This window comes from Phalacrocorax carbo, chromosome 13, assembly GCF_963921805.1.
Source record: "Phalacrocorax carbo chromosome 13, bPhaCar2.1, whole genome shotgun sequence".
Lineage (NCBI taxonomy): Eukaryota > Metazoa > Chordata > Aves > Suliformes > Phalacrocoracidae > Phalacrocorax > Phalacrocorax carbo.
The window spans coordinates 2,765,467-2,783,727 of NC_087525.1; the positions used below are offsets into that span (position 1 = coordinate 2,765,467).

Consider the following 18,261-nt stretch of genomic DNA (forward strand, 5'->3'; position numbering starts at 1 on the left):
ATATCATGGGCTTTGGTGTCTTTTCTGCAGGATACTTTTTGCAATGATTATTAGAGGACTCAAAACTCAGTAGATTTATTTCTTTTCCCTCCTGGTCCAGGAACTTTTCAAGCAGTTTACTCCATCACTGTCATGGGCACTGAATCAGACTCAACAGGTAGCACTTCACAAGCAAATTACTGCCCAGGGAAGCAGTACATAATCTAAGGTGGGGATTACAGGCTGCTTAACTGAGTTCTGTGCCTGGGCTTCAGCAGTGGTGAGGCAGTTTAGCCGTCACTTACCACCCACCTACCACAGGGTTAAGCATCCCGAATAGCTCATGTGCTATAAAAGCAGCCAAAGTTTGTTTACTCTGAACTAAGAGTTTCTGCCTCCCCTACAAAGTTACAAAAAGCACCTCACAAGCATTTGGTATCAGACACTGATGTTTATATGACCTTAGCTACGACCCTAGACCTAATAAGGCCATCACGGCAATTAATTACAGTAGTTCATTGGTGGCACTGCAGAAGGGACACTCTCAAAACCAGGCAACGACCAACGAAGGATGTCACACCTGGGGGCAAAGCTCAGTCGGGAACAGGCAGCACCCGGCTGCCCAAGAAGGTACAGCCGCAACATTTCATTCCATCTGCACACCCAGAGAGGACCATCGGATAACCTTTGGCTCTGCTTGGAAGATCTGCAGCTTTGGGGGAATTTACACTCTCTGTGCAAATGGCAGAAATAAAAAACTGGTTTTTACAAGTAATTATACAGCACACTACCCAGCCTGGAGCAGATTTAATAATAATATTAATACTGCCATGAGTCAGAGCAACTCTCAGAAGGCATAGTGTAAACCTTGATATTGCTCTTCAGGAAAATAAATTGCTTTTCTGGTAACAAAGACATCCATTAATTTTGCTGGCCTCTTCCATTTCTGCCAGCCAAAGACCATAAACAAAGCACACGCTGTATGGATTCTTCACTGCCAATGTATCCAACTGCTTTAGAGCATCTAAGGGAAAGAAGCTTGGAAAGGAAATACGATATTTACCTCAGTAAATTAATGGATGGAGGCCAACTAAAGATCATTAAATCGTGCAAGACTGAACAAAAATATTATTCTTACCAGTTACATTAAATTCTTTACTTCAGGGGTCAGCTGAGCAGGCATCTTGCCCTATAAAGCAGGACTTCTTTTTCAAGCTACTGCTTCTGAATAATTCATAATTTGTCGCCCTTTGTTCTAGATTCATTAATATTCCTTCTCATGTTCATTAAGAAATTAAAAAGCAAATAGAGAAAAAAATGACAGCGTTGGATTAAAAATAATCCTTTAGCCTACACAGTGGCCACAATTAAACTTCAGCAAGGGCATTCTGGTCTATTTGCTTCTCTGCGCTTGATTATACTGCTGCTTGCAGGACACAGATGTAATACGTTACTAGCTGAACCTTTTCAGGTACCATCAGTATCTTCTAAATTAATTAGAATTTGGAAGTCAAGTATATATTTGAGGTACCAAGGTAAAACTTTGAGTTCAGACAGCCTTCTTCCACTTACATTTATCAGAACAGCTGCAGCGCTACAAACAGATAAACAGCAAATAGCTGGTCGCTTATCAACAGAACCCGTTTCTCATTTCATAGATACCTCAAGGTGCAGTTTGATGTAAAAAAAAACAAAAATCCAACAAAAAACCTAACACCTGAATAGACTGTAGCTTATGAAATTGAACGAATGCACACTGCAGCTCAGCACCAAATCAATAGTCAGATTTTTCCTAGCCTAGACACCCTCCTAGGCAGACACCTCTCTGTCTTCCAGCGCAGCGTAGGTGCCTGACCAAGGGCAGGAATGAAGACAGAGCTGGATTCCTTCCACCTGAGAGGGCTGTCTCAGGAAAATTATGAGACTCACATTATATCTTAAGATAAATAGATAAAAAACAAGGTAATGACCAAACACCAGTTATCCATAATTTCTGCCTCACCTGCCTCTGTACTGGGAACTCTATCAGAACTGTGCAGATAAAACGGGGTCACACTCTGTCATCCTCCACAGTTTGGGGACCCCAGTAACCCTGATGAGGCCACAACTCAGCCAGGGAATAACTTGTGGTTGCCCAGTTAACTTAATATAAGCCCAAGTCCAAAACAGACAACACAGTTACAGAGGATTATCAAATACCAAGGTGTGGAAGTGAAAGAGAGATGCATAAATCAATATAATAATTTAAATCTGGAACGTCTCTCCCCTTCCCTTCCCCAACTGATTTGCTGCTGCCAAAAGCTGAATATCTCTCAAGTCTCTTCCTTCATACACCTCACAAATCAGGCTGCAGTTGTTAGGAAGAGCTTCTCTGGTAGAGAGAAACACCACCTCCTTTGGAGGTGCACGTGTCATGCAAGACCCCATCTTCCTCCAGAAGTTTGCCAAAGCATCCAGACTGACTTATACCACCTCCCTGAAACTTGTTCTAGCCCTCCCTTATCCAGAAGGCACACTAATCGCACATCTTGATTACAGTAAGCCTTATGTCACCTCCTTGAGACTGTACTGGTTATTAAACCAGAGCCTGTACCATTAACCTGCGCAGATGCAACTGATCAACTGCTGTGTACTACACCCAGTGTTAGCTGTTCCTAAAATGGATAAAACAACAGTGAGAGATTTCAAAACTCACAAAGAGTATCGTCTTAATCAACCAAGCAGGGTGGCAGCAGTGCTTGGTGACCCTGCTCGAGCATATTTGCAGCAGGACTCTTGGACCAGAGAAAGCAGGAAACCAGAACATAGAATCACAGAACGCCCTGAGCTGGAAGGGACCCACCCGCAAGGATCATCAAGTCCAGCTCCTGTCCCTGCACAGGACACCCCAAATTCACACCGTGTCTCTGAGGGCCTTGGCCAAGTGCTTCTGGAATATCGCCAGGCTGGTGCCGTGATGCCTCCCTGGGGAGCCTGTGCCAGGGCTCCACCACCCTCTGGGGGAAGGACCTTTCCCTAACATCCAACCTAAGCCTCCAAGCCTCCAACAAGTGGTTTGGCAAAAGGCTATGAAGCACAGGATGGCAAGACAAGTAAGGCAAAGAACAGCAAGAACCTCCACGTTTACAGCCTCAACCTCCCCCATCTCCTGGTCAGAAGCAGCACGACAGAGTGTGTTCTGCAATGAACAAGGGGAGTCATAATCTCAGTGTCAATACTTTGTTATCTTAATGTCATCTTAATGTCAAATGTAGGGTACCAGGTAGGGTAATACGTAGTGATTCAATTGGGTCTTCGTTTTTATGGTCTTAAATACATGAATGAAAGGTCATATATCAACATCACTTAAGAAATTCATTTTTCTGTTTCACCCGCCAGAGATGCACATCTCCATCATGCCAAGCAGCAGTTCTCCTTGCATCAAGAAATGAGAAAGCTCTCGCCTCTTCCCTTTGTGGTTCATTGTGCATATTCCAGTGTGAAACGAGCCTTACACTGACCTTTATCCCTATCCTAAATGATGTATTAACTGACATATTTAGTACAAGCATCTACATGGGATAAACACACGTTGCTCTTGAGTGCCTCTTGATTAAAAATAGATAACAGCCACAAATAATTTTTTCAGGGATTAGTGACTAATGCTTCCTTTTCCTAAAAAAAAAAAAATAATCTTTCTCCTAAGGTCTGTACCAATCCTGAATGGAATAACATGTCAAGTCCCTTCTCAAAAGAGCTTCTTCAGGATATTTGGAGAGCAAAACACGGACAGAGCAGGAAAAGCAATTCCACAATTTACCGAATTTCAGCAAGACTCAGCCCTTGCAGTGAATGAGCAGTTTGCCATTTTATCAAAGCTAGAATTTCACCATCTATTCCTACATAGCTCTTACCTTGGTTTTCTTTTGTTTAGCACATAAAACATGGCATAAAGCATACATAACCTTTCTAGTTACAGTTCTCAATTGGGTCCACAGAGTAAGACAATGGTTGCTTGCAAAACAAACATATAAAACTTGCAATAAATCAAGTGGACTTACAGGATCAGTCAGTTCTGGCAAGCTCGCTTGATAGGTGAGAGGTCTACAGTCACGAGTATTATTCACCAAGACACAAGGAAGAAACATAGGTCCCAAATCGTCCCCATCAAGCACGTCTACAGTCAGGGTGGTCGTACTTGTCCTTCGCTCATTAAGATTTTGGGCTCGATCCTGTGAAACAGACAAGTTACATCTGGTCAGAATTTCTGAATTTAGAATCTACAAAAATGTTTAAAGTAAAGGGCAAAATATATAAGCACCTAATTATCCAGGTTCTAGGAAATCGCAAACTACAGAAACTTCAGCCTCAGAGCTACAGCCTTTAATTTCACGAAGGCTCAGAAATACAGTTAAGAAGTAAAAGTTTACCTCTTGACTTAAGCAATACTGAGAAATATCTATCACTCAGAAGTAATACAGTTTTGAGAAATTAATTCTCAGGAAATGTGGGAAATGAAGACACGTGTCTTGGTAAATCTATAAAAATGCAGCATACCTGTGTAAGATAAGAAGTCCTTCATGCCTTACTTAAAATCTGAAATATATTCTTATGCTGCCTTGTGCAAATCCTATCTGTAAGTGAAAGGGCTTCCACTTACAGAAATAGAAGGTATAAGCAGTTACTATTACTTTTACAATTGTCAGTGGACAAGCCCTGGACTGTAATGCTCAATCTACCTCTGCACACCACGATTTAAGATTCAGCAATGAGCTTCATCTAAGACCTACAAACTGCACTCCATGTAGAAAGCTGATTTGCCTGGAGAATGAGTTACACTGCTTGTGTTTTAGAGGTTGAAGAACACTTCTGTCCAAAACAAAACAGCTACCACGCTGCATCCCGAGCAAGTCTCCATGCTGTGTGACAGGCTCTTTCAGTGTACCGTGGTTTGGTTTTTTTTTCCCCTCCCCTGATCTTTGGGTACACAAGACACCACTGAGTATCACAAGTTATTTATTGTCTCCTTTTCCTTTTTTTTTTTCTTTCCAGGTGGTACAGAATAAAACTACACTTTCCTGAATTGTGGGAAACACCTTGATTATTTTTATAAAATCACAAAACGCCCTGAGCTGGAAGGGACCCGCAAGGACCATCAAGCCCAACTCCCGTCCCTGCACAGGACACCCCAAATTCACACCGTGTCTCTGAGGGCCTTGGCCAAGGGCTTCTGGAACATCGCCAGGCTGGTGCCGTGATGCCTCCCTGGGGAGCCTGTGCCAGGGCTCCACCACCCTCTGGGGGAAGAGCCTTTCCCTAATGCCCAGTCTAACCCTCCCCTGGCACATCTCCCTGCCGTTCCCTCGGGTCCCATCACTGGTCACCAGAGAGCAGAGACCAGCCCTGCCCCTCCTCCTGCCCTCGGGAGGGGGCTGCAGAGCGCCATGAGGCTGCCCTCGGCCTCCTCTGCTCCAGCTGAACAACCCAAGGGACTCCAGCCGCTCCTCGTACGGTTTCCCCTCTAAACCCTTCCCCAGCTCCGTGGCCTCCTCGGGACACTCTCCAGTAGCTTTATACCCTCAATGTCCTGCGGTGCCCAACGCTGCCCGCAGCGCTCGGGGTGAGGCCGCCCCAGCGCGGGGCAGAGCGGGACAATCCCCCCCTCGCCCGGCTGCGATGCAGGGCTCGGTGCCCCCCAGGGCACGGCTGGCCCTCTGGGCTGCCAGGGCACGCTGGGGGCTCACGTTCAACTTGCCGTCGGCCAGAGCCCCCAGGTCCCTGCAGAGCTGCTCCCCAGCCCCTCGCTCCTGTTTTATACACTAAACAAAATACACTCTAGCAACAATTCACCTTTTCTTTCTTCTTCTGTTATCATAGTGAAGAAACAGCATTACTCTCCAATATTTTTTTAAAAACAGTCAAAAATGCTTTCATTTTCATGGAGGAACTGTTGGGAAGCTTGTGGAGGGAATATGGGCTATTAGCTAAGGCTCACCTTCCTATCCTAGGATAACACTGACAGAAAAGAAAATAGCTTTTTTAAAGTATTTATGCTGTTGAATATCATCATCTCTAAGAAGAATAGGACACTGCTCTAAATCAGACTGGATACATAGTTTTTTTCCTACTTTGCATCCACTCAGTTCTTGGAATCGCTTTACATTTTCAGTTACTAAATATGGGAATTTCTGCATTCAGCTTTCTTTATGGTCAACCATGGAAAACAGTCCCAGTTACAAGGAGCAGCCTTGATCACCAGCTAAACTTTTTTATATTCCCCCAATACGTTCCTTTGAGTAACACTGGATCAAAGCACAGATACAGAGTAATTAATTTCATGTCGTGTCTTCAGGATACGAGAACAATAAATGTTCACTGCTAATGTAATCAGTGGAATAGAGGTAGGACTGCATAGTACGTACAATAGAGAGAATTAAATGCAGCCTGCAGTATTTTGTAAAATTAAAAAACAAAACACGAAAACCCACAAAACAAACAAAACCATATAAAAGGGTGCATAAGGCAAACTCCTAAAAAAGCTGGGCTACAGAGCTTAAGTAGAGCCTTTCTTTGAGCTCTAGTCTCCCACCTCTGAGCGCTCAAAACTCAGTTCCCATTTGGGTATGTTTGAGAAAACACATGGCCTAGCAAGACGAGTCAATGATGCAAGCTGCCCCATTATGTATAAACATGATACTAACCAGCTATCAGCACAGCTCTAGTCCCAAACTCAGTACCACAAAGGTGACAATGTACTGTGTAAGGCCGTATATTGAAAGGAATGAACAAATTAATATGAGATTGCTTTGCCATGCTGCCACCACGATTCCCAAGCTGCACCTTCACCAGCTGTTCTTGCAGCATGACAGGCTTCCCTCCGCACGCGAGGTGTTTGTGCTGCTGCACACCGTGCCTTTCTCTTGAAAAGCATGACCTACTCAACTACCCCAGTTACTCTTCTAGGAGCGCAGCATCTCCTGAAACTCACAGCTCTGAACATCAAAGGAAGAGAGTTGTGAATATGCAGTGATCTGTGGAGTAAATCATTGCTAAAACATTGCTAAAAAAGAAGGCAAATTGTAGTGACAAAGAAGATGGAGACTCCCTTTTTACACGGAGTCCCATGGAGAGGACATGGGGGGATGGACACAAGTTGCCCTTGGGGAGATTCCGATTGGACACCAGAGGGAAATGTTTCACAGTGAGGAGAGTCACCATTGGAATAATCTCCCCAGGGAAGGGGTTGCCTCGGCCACGTTGGGCACCTTCAAGAGTCGTCTGGACAGAGCGCTGGGCCATCTTGTCTAGGCTGGGCTCTTCCCAGAAAGGTTGGACTAGATGATCCCTGAGGTCCCTCCCAACCTGTGAAATCAGTTCTGAGCCTTCCCGTATTCTTGATCAAGAGACAAGCAAGTTCCGTTACCCAGGTAAAATGAGTTATTCTAGCAGCCAGGAAGCATCTGTAGATACATCTAAGTGCAAAAAGCATTGCGGCACCGCTGGTGTCTATCTTCTGTCAGGGGAATGCTGAACATGCCACAAAACATGTAGGAAAGTAGATTGTAAAATGTATCGTACAATATATCTACAATTCTGTATCAGAAAGGTGACAGTAATATAAACACGTGAGTTCAGGAGCAAGCTATCTAAAGGGGCGTCAAAGCATTCTCATTTTCCCACAAATGCAGTAGTATCACAACCCAGGTAAACAACAGAGGAAAAGTTTTCATTTCTGCCATTATCAGAAGGACAAAAAGGGAAAAAAGCTTTCACAACCCTCAAGGGCACCAAAAAACTTCTCTGATGACAGATATATTAGATACAGCTTAAACATCACTTTTCTTCCCGGTATGCATTATCCACTGCCAGCCACTGTAAAAACCTCTATATATGCTTGCAACATCACTTGAAATAAAAATCACCTCTTTAGAGAAAAATGCATTTCAAACCTGAGGGATACAACTAAATTGTATCCATTAAATTAATTTGAGATCAAATTAGCATCGCTAGATTTGTTAGAAAATGAACACTTAGTGACACTAGAATGCACTTTTCCGCATGGGCTGTACTTCAAATCTGCAAGTTGTTCCTTGTGCCAAAAAGGTTGTCTTGTTACACACACAGAGCAAGCTTTTTTAACCAGTAATAATATGGCCAAGCTTTCAACAACTTAGATAAATCTTAAATAAGATCTTCAGGAGCAGAGTCTTATCAGACATGGTATTTCAGTGAGACTTTTCCTTTCCTCAGAAAATTCTACATCTGCAAACTAAAACCCCACCTAAATCAGCAGCACAAACGGTCATTGCAACACCTATACTTACATTTGCTTGAACAATGACAAAATAACGCGTCTTTTCTTCATAATTTAGTCTCTCTCGTAGAACTACTGCTCCGGACAAAGTGAGAGGAATATCAAAGGTCCTGTTGGAAGTCTGCAAAAGTTAACACAGTACGATAAAATTTAACACGCGTCAAAGTTAAAACACATTTCAGATAGGCCACGACAACATGATCGATTGGATGGCATAACAAAATTGCATACACTGTCCAGAGCAGAGATTTTAAGGTTTTCTATGTTTTCTCCCCTTCCTTTCTTTTAACTGTATTTGCAACAAAAGCCAGCAGGTTGTGAACTGTGCGACACAGAAGATGATGCCATGTGTGCGCACATGCACACATAAATGTGCCACTTCTAATTCACAAGGAAGATCTCCCAACTGCTTTAGACCATTCATCTCTGATTTAAAAGGCCAGAGCCAGCTGGAAAAGACTCTGCAGCTGAGAATCAGCCAAGGCACTCTCAGAATAACTGCCTTTTCCTTGGCAGGAGGATGCACTTAAGTGGAACTGTACAATCTAAACTGTTACCAAGGTTCAGCACAATTTCAGCAGAAAACATTAACCTCCTCCCCAACTGGTTATATCTTGGGCCCCTCTTGCTCCAACACAGCACAGAAGTGCAATCGTTCGGTGGTGATTTAAAGCTTAGCTTCCAGGTGTTAGTTTGCGCCGCAGCTCCTGACAGTAGCACATCAGATCAACCCTGCGATCCCTCTGCAAACTCCGTTTACTTCTGCTGCAGCCCAAACTCTAACGGAGCTCCAAGGGGATTAAGAGAGGTGCACAACACCATCACCTCTCAGCTACATTTCCATCCGGTACTGAAACGAGCCATGCGTGCTAGAAGTCGGGAATATCAAGACACAGCTTTGTCACCTGCTTACTCCAAGAGAACAAAACTGGTTCTCCTTTCACTTCAAAACAGGGACAGCAAAGGGCTTTTGTACAGCAGTCTCCGTAACTTAGGACATTTGTTGGCCTGTAACCTTGAATAAATGGGGAAAGTCATGCGAATAACTATTCAATTTACTCCCCAGAGAGATGATAAGTGAAAAATCAGTTCAGCAAAAGCATTATGCATATTCCCTAACGCCGGATAAACTCAAAATGTTTAATTTTGATTCCTCACCAAACACAATACAATGAACCTCAGTAAAATTAGCTAGTAAGGAGAGAGTCCAGAACTTGTTTTGAGGATGCATTTGTCTTAATAACCTTCAGGTATAGATAAAACCATCAGGAATCTAAAAATGCACCCTGCATTAGGAGACAGAATCTTTTTGGCATGTTAACTGACTTGAGCCTTACCTTTTAAGAGCTAAGAAAAGTTTTCTAGCATTCCTTCACATGATAGTTAGAGCCCAGCCCTGTGTCAAGTATGATCTGCATTCATTTTTCTACATGGCTTTTATATATCTTCCCAATTAAACAAGAAAATAATTAAGTTAAATTGCATTTCCAGAATAACACCTCTTTTTTTAACTGCTTTTTTCTCGAATGCCTAAACTACCCTTCAGTGAAACTTATGAGCTATAAATCAGTCTGCTTTTTCTAAGGCAGGACACTCATTGGTGCCAAACAGCAGTGCAGGCATCTTCGTCACACAACAGAGGTGGATCCTAGAAGCAGAAAAATAGGGAAATTTTGCACTAAGCTGTACACATCATTTTTGAGCGTGGCAGAATTGTTTCCCAGGTTAAGGAAGAAAATCCACTTGTAGCAGATATTATGCAGTAACTTTCTGCAAGGCGACAGCCGAGATGAAGCAGCTTACAGTGACGAGAACTCATCTCTGGCTAGCACAGGCACAAAACTTATCGCTAGGTAAAGCAATATTATGCACAGAAAGTCTACATACATATGGAAGAGTCAGATATATTTAATCTGGAATACAAAAGTAGTAGGGAAAAGAGGCAATAAAGCAACTAACTATTCCAAAGAAGTTGTTCCAACCAGGGAAATCCCTCAACAAGAACAAGTTTCACTGAGTGAGAGAGAGGAAAGGAAAGTTTTCAGAAATGTTTAACTCTCCCTGTGGCAAAACACCAGACCAAACCACTCAGAGATGCTATCATGTCCGTCGCCAGCAGTAAGACAAACCCCCCTCTGCTGAGCTCAAGGCTACTGTGGTTCTGGGAGATGCTTCTAGAATAAGTTTTCAGGATAGTTTTGAGCAATATAATGCTATGACTTAGCAGTAAATTTAATATAAATCGGGTCTTCTACTTCACTGGGGCATAACACACTTCAAAGAAATCATATTTTAAGGGGTTTGGATCTCTTTATTATTGTTTTCAATATACCAACATATTCAATGTATGCTAAAATACTCATTTTTTTAAAAAACACTTTCCATTTTCTAAAGTTATCTGGAACAAATATTTTCTGGAAGAGGTATTTTCTCAGTGTTAACATTTTTCATTGTCTTTATTGAAACAGAATAAATTATTTAAGCTGGTTTTATTAAGTACTGTAAGTTAAGTGTAAGAAAAACAGCAGAGCGAAAAATTTAAAAGGTTGGGTTTGGGTTGGTGGTTTTTTGTTTGGTTGGTTGGTTTTTTTGGTGAATTCAGAACTGCTTGTCCATTCCTGTCGCTCCTTCCTGCCTTCTGTTTACTTTTCAAATATTTGTGGTAGGGGAATAGCATTTATTTACAACACCTCCGTTATGCACACAGTTAAAAGATGATGCTAGCGTAACATTTTAATACCCATTATTTCCGTGGAAAACCCTTGCCTTTCTCTGCAAAGTTTAGGAGAGAAACTCTTCAGTCATACGTACCACCAGTACAAAGAACAGCTGGAGAATGTAACATGATCGAATCACAGAATCATTACGGTTGGAAAAGACCACTAGGACCATCAAGTCCAACCACCAACCCAACACCCCCAGGCCTCCTAAACCATGTCCGCAAGTGCCACGTCTGCACGTTTTCTGAACCCCTGCAGGGATGGTGACTCCCCCACCTCTCTGGGCAGCCTGTGCCAACGCCTGACTACACAACATGCACTCGTAATTTTAATCATTTAAGAAGTCTCGCTGAAGGAAGTGTCATAACTCAAGAGACGGCTCAAGTCTGTGCAACTTAATCTCTAAGAAATGATTGCAAACATTTAAAAAATGAAATAAATCCAAACATACGTAACACAGAGTCAGAAAATTCCTTATATCACAAAAACCTAACACCACAATTCCACTTTTGTCAAAAAGACATTGCCTCTCTGCAAAACAAAGCTCCTGTCATGGTTTAGCCCCAGTCAACAGCTAAGCCCTACGCAGCCGCTCGCTCAGTCCCCCACCCCTGTGGGACGGAGGGGAGAATCGGAAGGGCAAAAGAAAGAAAACTTGTGGGTTGAGATAAGAACAGTTTAATAATTAAAATAAAACAGTAATAGTAATAATAATAATAAACGAAAAGGAAAATAATGAGAGAGAGAGAGAGGGATGAAACATCAGGAGGAAGGACAAAAAACAAACAAGTGGTGCATCCGCTCACCACCTGCCGACCGATGCCACCGGTCCCTGAGCTGTGATTGCTGCTTCCTCCGGCCAGCCCCTCCCAGTAACATACTGGGCATGACGTTACACGATATGGAATGTCCCTTTGGCCAGTTTGACTCCGCTCTCTTGGCTGTGCCCCCTCCCCTCCCGGCCCCTTGTGCCCCCGGCAGAGCCTGGGAGGCTGGAAAGCCCCTGACTAGCACAAGCGCTGCCCAGCCACAGCCAAACCATCGGTGTGTTACCAGCGGTGTTTTCACACTGAGTCCAAAGCCCAGCACTCTGCCAGCTGCGGGGAAGAAAACTGACTCTATCCCAGCGAAAACCATGACAGCTCCCCAGAAAAGACTGCAACTTAAGGTGCTGCAAAGTTTCTCAAGAAACCATCTCTGTCCTAAAATTATGTATATATAGTAAGTAAATATTATACCTCAGCATGTAACTATGCCAAAATCAACCCTTACCCCAGTGAAAATTAAAAAGTAGGGTCTTATATCATTAGTTCACAGTGAATTTCTCCTTGATACTGTCGCTATTCTACAAAATTCTACCTCCTAGAAAGTACAAGCACTAAGTGTAATTCAGTAGATGCTTAAACTCCTGTTGACTTCAGTGGAAAGAGGACTGAAAACTTTGAGGTGTACAGCTTAAATGGTGCAAACTGAATCAGAACTCGTGTGTCTATGCTTCTAATTAAACTGCAAATCAGACTACTGTTTTCCCACAAACCCTCTTCTGCTCATAATTCCCCTTAAGTAAAAATAGGGAAGGGTAGAGAGGTTACTAAGTCTAGTCTATATACTATAAATTTCTTCCCCCCACTTAGACACCTATGTCATGTTTGGGATGAATACATAATCACGTTAGCCTGCTTAACAAATTATCACACCAGCTGATCCTCAGTAACTGTGCTCTTAGCCCATGGCAAAAGAGAGCTTTGTTTGCAAAAAAGGGTTGCTAAAATGACTTTAAATTTGCTATGAAAATGCATATGGGGACACTTCACACAAATCACCCATGTGCCAAACCTTGTTATAACAGAGAAAATCACACATCTGACCCTGAAGGCTATTCTTGTACTTTAAGCTTTTCGTCTCTAAAAGTATGTGTTTGCAAAGGTAACAGGTAGGGATCACTATTGTTTTATTTTAATAATATATAACCCTCTTTCTTTAAAAAAACCAACGATCTTTAAATGTAAATGGCTCCATGAGAAGAGTCAAAACATCTCTTTTGAGAGCAACTTAGCCATGCCTATGAATATTTCTTAGCTGTGAATCTATCAGGTATAAATGTGTAGGAGTAAATACAACTACCTATCACAGACGGAAAAGGCCTGCCAAGAATCAAGGTGAAGTATGTGAACAACACGGGAGAAGACAGGGGATTATTAATGACTGAAGCAATCTGGCTGCTAATAACACGGCAATGCAAGGGAAAGTAAATGCAGCTGTGTTTACATGGCAAGCAAGGCTCTTGGGCAGAGAGGATACTCTACATCACAAAGCAAGAAATTTCTCTGTGAAGTCCAACGGCACCCTCTTGTTCATTTTCTGCTTCACACACCTGAAAGGAAAAAAGCTAAATGCACTTACCTTGTCATTAGGATTGTACTGGATGACATATTCTATCTGGCCGTTCGGACCATCATCAATGTCAGTAGCACCATGGTTTCCAGAAAATCCCGTGAAGATAGTTGTTCCAACTGGAGTTAACTGCAAGAACAGAGAGACATTAAAGCCTTATGGTATAGAAGAAACCATTAAAGAAGTGTTTGCAAAACCTCCCCCCCAGCTCTGGTCTGTAATGCACGGCTGACATTCTCTCCTCCCCTTTGTTCACCCTGGAACCTCATGTACGAGCAACTATTTGGACACAATGTACTTTAGCTGATGCCAAGCGTCCCACAGAGGGTGACACCAATTTCCATTTTTATTCCACAGATTGGCTGCATCAGGACGGACCCCCTTTTGTTTTAAAAAAGATGAAGATAAAAAAAAAAAGTCTTAGAAATGAAAGAATTCATGAAATAAATAGAAATAGATTAAAAAAAATAAAAGCTACTTTTTCGGACTCAGGAAGGAAAATAAAGATGAGCTGCCAAAGTAAACCGAACTTATTTAACAGCGTCTTCATAACAATGTGAATAGCACCAGATAAACATTATTACATGCAAACACAGACACTCAGACAGCTTTATGGCTTTATACAAACACAAGAATGATGCTGTTTCTCCAATATTTTGTTGGCAGCAATTGAATACGCATAAAATTATATTTTGAAAATGATTCAATTTATAATTATCCCAGCGTAGATAAATAGCGTGAAATCAAGACCCATTGAGATCAAGGACAGCAGTCCAACTGACTTCTTGGGAGTCATCATTCCTGAATTTTAATATTCAGAAAACTTTGTGAGTAATCAACCCGAAAGAGAAAAACAAACGAACAAACAGTTCTTGATTCAACATAGACACTGCTCCTAGCCATGCTTCCTGCTGCTGCTCTCATCGCACCCCAGCTTTTGGCTCTTGAATTCGCAGAGACCCACTGACCCCCTCTTCCTTCCTCCGAATTTCACATTAAGTTGTTGCACATCTTTAAAGCTATAGGATCTAAAAAGATTTGAACTGCTGTAAAAATAGAAGGTGGCAAAGCACAGAGAGCCATTCAAACATTTGTTGCCAATGTGGATGCTATTCCACTTTCATATTTTGTAGCTCACACCATAAAACAAATAATTAACTTCCCATTTCCTCCTACAGTCAACAGTTCCTGATCTTGTTTTATTTATAAAGCTGATAATTACTTTAAGAGTTTAATGGCTGACAGAGTCCTCTGAGAAATATTTTCAGGGCTAGGAATACTGAATCTTTGAAATAAAACACACCAATTCAAAGCATTTTTTTCTAATAACAGGTGAGCTTAATTTACAATACTTACTCACATTATCTACACTTATGCCACAATAACGATGTATGCTTCTGTTTTGCTCCAAACTAGACTTGCTTACTGCTGGTACAGGTAAGTTAAAGTGTCATACGTGGGCGTAGGAAGTTGACTGTTCCTCCTGCCTACTAATCGGGAGATAATTACCTTGCAGAGAGTCTCTGCCTTGTACCTTTGCTACAGCACCAGCCATCCAGGAGAGCTATCAGCTCAGAACCATGAGTCGTGCCCGACAGTATAAAATCAGAGTCAACTGTCACTGGCCAAAGAGGGTACCTTCGCGGTTAATGACAAAGTGCATGTGCAGGGGAGAAGGGGCGCTCTCGTGTTTTTGTAAGGGGACAGAAGAACAAAGCAACCTGAAAAACGATTTGGAAAATTGGTTTGTAGGTTCCTTCCCCCCATAAATGGTGGGCTGCCCACCAGACACCCACCCAGGGGTCCTCCCACCCCCCTCCTCAGATGGACACACTCAAGGGTCGAGACTGGGAGATGACTTATCCATTACCCTCCCAGGCAGAACAGACTCCACTTGGGGAAAATTAATTTAACATACTGCAAATTAAAAATACACTTGGTTGGTGACAAACAAAGACAAAACAGCACCTTCCCCTATTCCCTCCCCATTCCCAAGGCTCAGCTTCACTCCTGACTCCTCTCCTCACAATTTTCTCCTCACTCCTCGCTTCTGCACGGCATTTTCCCCTTTCTCAACCCTGTTTCCCTGAGGCGCCACCAGCCTGGCTGAGGCGCCGGCCCCTGTGCTGGGGCCCTTGGCAATGGCTGGGGTCCTCACAGGGACCCTTCAGCCCCCACCTGGGCACGGACGCGCAGTATGACATTAAATAGTTTAACCGATTAATCATTGGTTAAATGATACAGTCTCATGAGCGGGAAGAGCTGGGCACGACGCTGGCCTGTGAGGGGTTGGCACGTGATGGAGATCTCCCACGCTTATGCTGACAGAACAGAAGCAGCCTCAGTGCTCCCAGCCAAAGAGAGAGGAGCGGCTCTGAAGACATCACATGTGTAAGAGGCTGGCAAGCGGGCGGGGAACACCCTGCCCAACACCACGCTCATTAGGCTGCCTACAGGGTTCCCGGCACCCACTGAAGGAGCGCTCCCTGCTCAGCCCCTGCCGGCGGCCGTCACACCAGCCTGCTCTCAGGAGCGGGAGAGGTTACCGCTGGAAATCAAACGACAGATCTCTCAAAAAAATCCTGTCACATCAGAACAGCCCAAGAGCTGAAGACACCCAAGGAGGTGCTGGTACTGACCGCTCTAGCCGGCCGCTGTCACGCCGTGCCCTGCAAAGGGGGAGGGCAGAGCTCCAGCGCAACGCCCCAGGCGTCGAGCCTGACCTAAGCAGGTACCTCCACGGCTGCCGAGAGGCCGAGGAACGGCTAGACCTGCAAAAGTGCTCACAGCTGAAGGATGCAGAGAGCTCTGTTGCTTTTCGGAAGCGCAGAAATGCATGGTTTCCACTGAATTCAGCCGGCAGCTCTGCTCAGCAATAGTTATTTGCTCTGTTTCATCCAGAGAAGCTGTATCAGGATCCTGACAGGGTGCAGATAAATGAAGACTAACATAAAAAGGCTCCAGCGCTATAAAGCACATCATTAAGTGATAACAAAGGAGACAGTTGTAAAAAGGAAATAGCAGTAAACATCAGAATTACAACTGCATGCAGTAAAAGTCAAAAGCTAAAGTCTTGGATTTAGCGTATTACATCCAAAATAACTGATGGCAGATGTGCAGACCTTCACGAACCTAATACACAAGTTTCTATGTTATCTACATTTTCGTTTATACAACACAAATGATACTAGAAAGGACACTGAAAAAATTCCCTTGCCACTCCCTCTTCCTGAAAGTTAGGAAAAAACTAACTCATTTCACTCAACTTTCCAGCCTGCCCATCATCTGACATCAGAGGCTGCTGCAGCCTTTGGAAAAATGCAGGTGAGCTCTTAATTAAATGTCTCAAAGTGCACTTCTAATCATTCGAGAGAGGCACTTAGCATTCAAAGCTACATAATATTTTTACACTGTGATCTCAACATTGCGATGATTTACTCTTAGCCAGCAATATCACTTTTCCCCACAATTTCTGAGGGCTTTCTGACAAACTGCTGTCACCATTCACTTTATTGCTGCAACAATAAGGAGGAGCTCGGTTCACCTTATAAAAATGTGACTCTATACATAGTACTATATATTTATAGTGTGTATATATATATATATATATAGTTCTTTACCAACATGAATAATCCCACTGTTCTTGTTTAAATAAGGATTACTTATTATGTGAACAGCCTGTGAGGAACTACATTCCTAGGAAGACAGACAAGTGACACAGGAACGACAGGCCTAATTTTCTAGTGAAAATCATGGAGGTATCTAAAACATGTATCCAAAAATTAAAAGAGCAGGCTGAAAGACTGGGTTTGATCTCATACCAACATAGACTAGGTATGCCATTTGATTACATGCACGAGCAAGCAGAACAAACTGGCTAATCAGATTTTTGGCATTGGCAAAAAGCAGAACTTCAAGGTGGTTTTGTATTAACGTACTATTTAAGCTACATAATTCCTCAATGCAGTGATCAAACTCATTCTTTAGTAGATGTACACACTCTCTAGAGAGTAAACACTCCTCTAGAGCTCAAACCACCCCACACCATTGCTATGTCAACCAGTAACAGAGAGATTCTGCACAGCACCCATTTTCCCACCGTTTCCGACTCAGTTCATTCTCTGAAAAATCTTCCACCACGAAGTTTTCTGGCAGTTGGGGGAGGTGGAAATACATCTACAGAGGGGTTTCCCAGCTTCTTTGCTTTCCTACCTTTCAGAAAGACCCCAAAATGGCTCTAGAAAGCATTGCTTCAGCTGTCTCTAGAGCCCCACGTGTCTCCTTCCCATCAGACATGCCTACTCCAGAAAACACCTTGAGGAGGAATTTTGTTTCTCCACATTAAACGTTAGTATCTCCTACAGAAAGGGACTGAAGTTGTGTGGTAAATGGTTTGACCACGCTGAGTGTCTTACCTTATGCAAGATAAAATATTAGGAATTGTAAAGAAAAAAAATTATGAGTGTTAGTGACAGTTTCAGGATAATAGTATCTGTGGGAATTCAACGTGGTGAAAAAGAACCACGATGACAAGAAACAAGTAAGATTTCAAAAGAAAGCAATAGAACAAAGTGAGAGGAAATACACACAATAAATCTCATTCTTCCACAGTCAACAGCTGTAATGCTTAAAAATTTCCTTCAACATGATTTATGTCTATTAGAAGTCTAGATGCAGACAGGAATGTTCAACACTTCCATAAAACATTTTGAAAATAAATTTTCTTATTATTGCCCATTTACAAAGTTGAAAATGAATAATCTTTCACAGTGGCCCTGAACAGCAGAGCAAAGTAAGATTTACAGTTAATCATTCTGAGCTAATATTCTTTTGATGATGTCTACCTGCAGAGATTAATTATTTCAATACCACAAG

At 42.7% G+C, this 18,261-nt stretch overlaps 1 protein-coding gene across 5 annotated transcripts in view; it reads right to left on the reverse strand.

The window, feature by feature from the left end:
• Positions 1-18,261, reverse strand: part of PCDH15 (protocadherin related 15) — an 826,977-nt gene that overhangs the window by 251,693 nt on the left and 557,023 nt on the right. For all 5 annotated transcript variants that reach the window (XM_064464573.1, XM_064464572.1, XM_064464569.1 and 2 more), the window contains 3 exons: positions 13,396-13,515; positions 8,283-8,393; positions 4,020-4,190 (listed from right to left, as the gene is read on the reverse strand). In XM_064464573.1, coding sequence (XP_064320643.1) covers positions 4,020-4,190; positions 8,283-8,393; positions 13,396-13,515 — 402 coding nt within the window. The remainder of the gene's footprint in view (positions 1-4,019; positions 4,191-8,282; positions 8,394-13,395; positions 13,516-18,261) is intronic.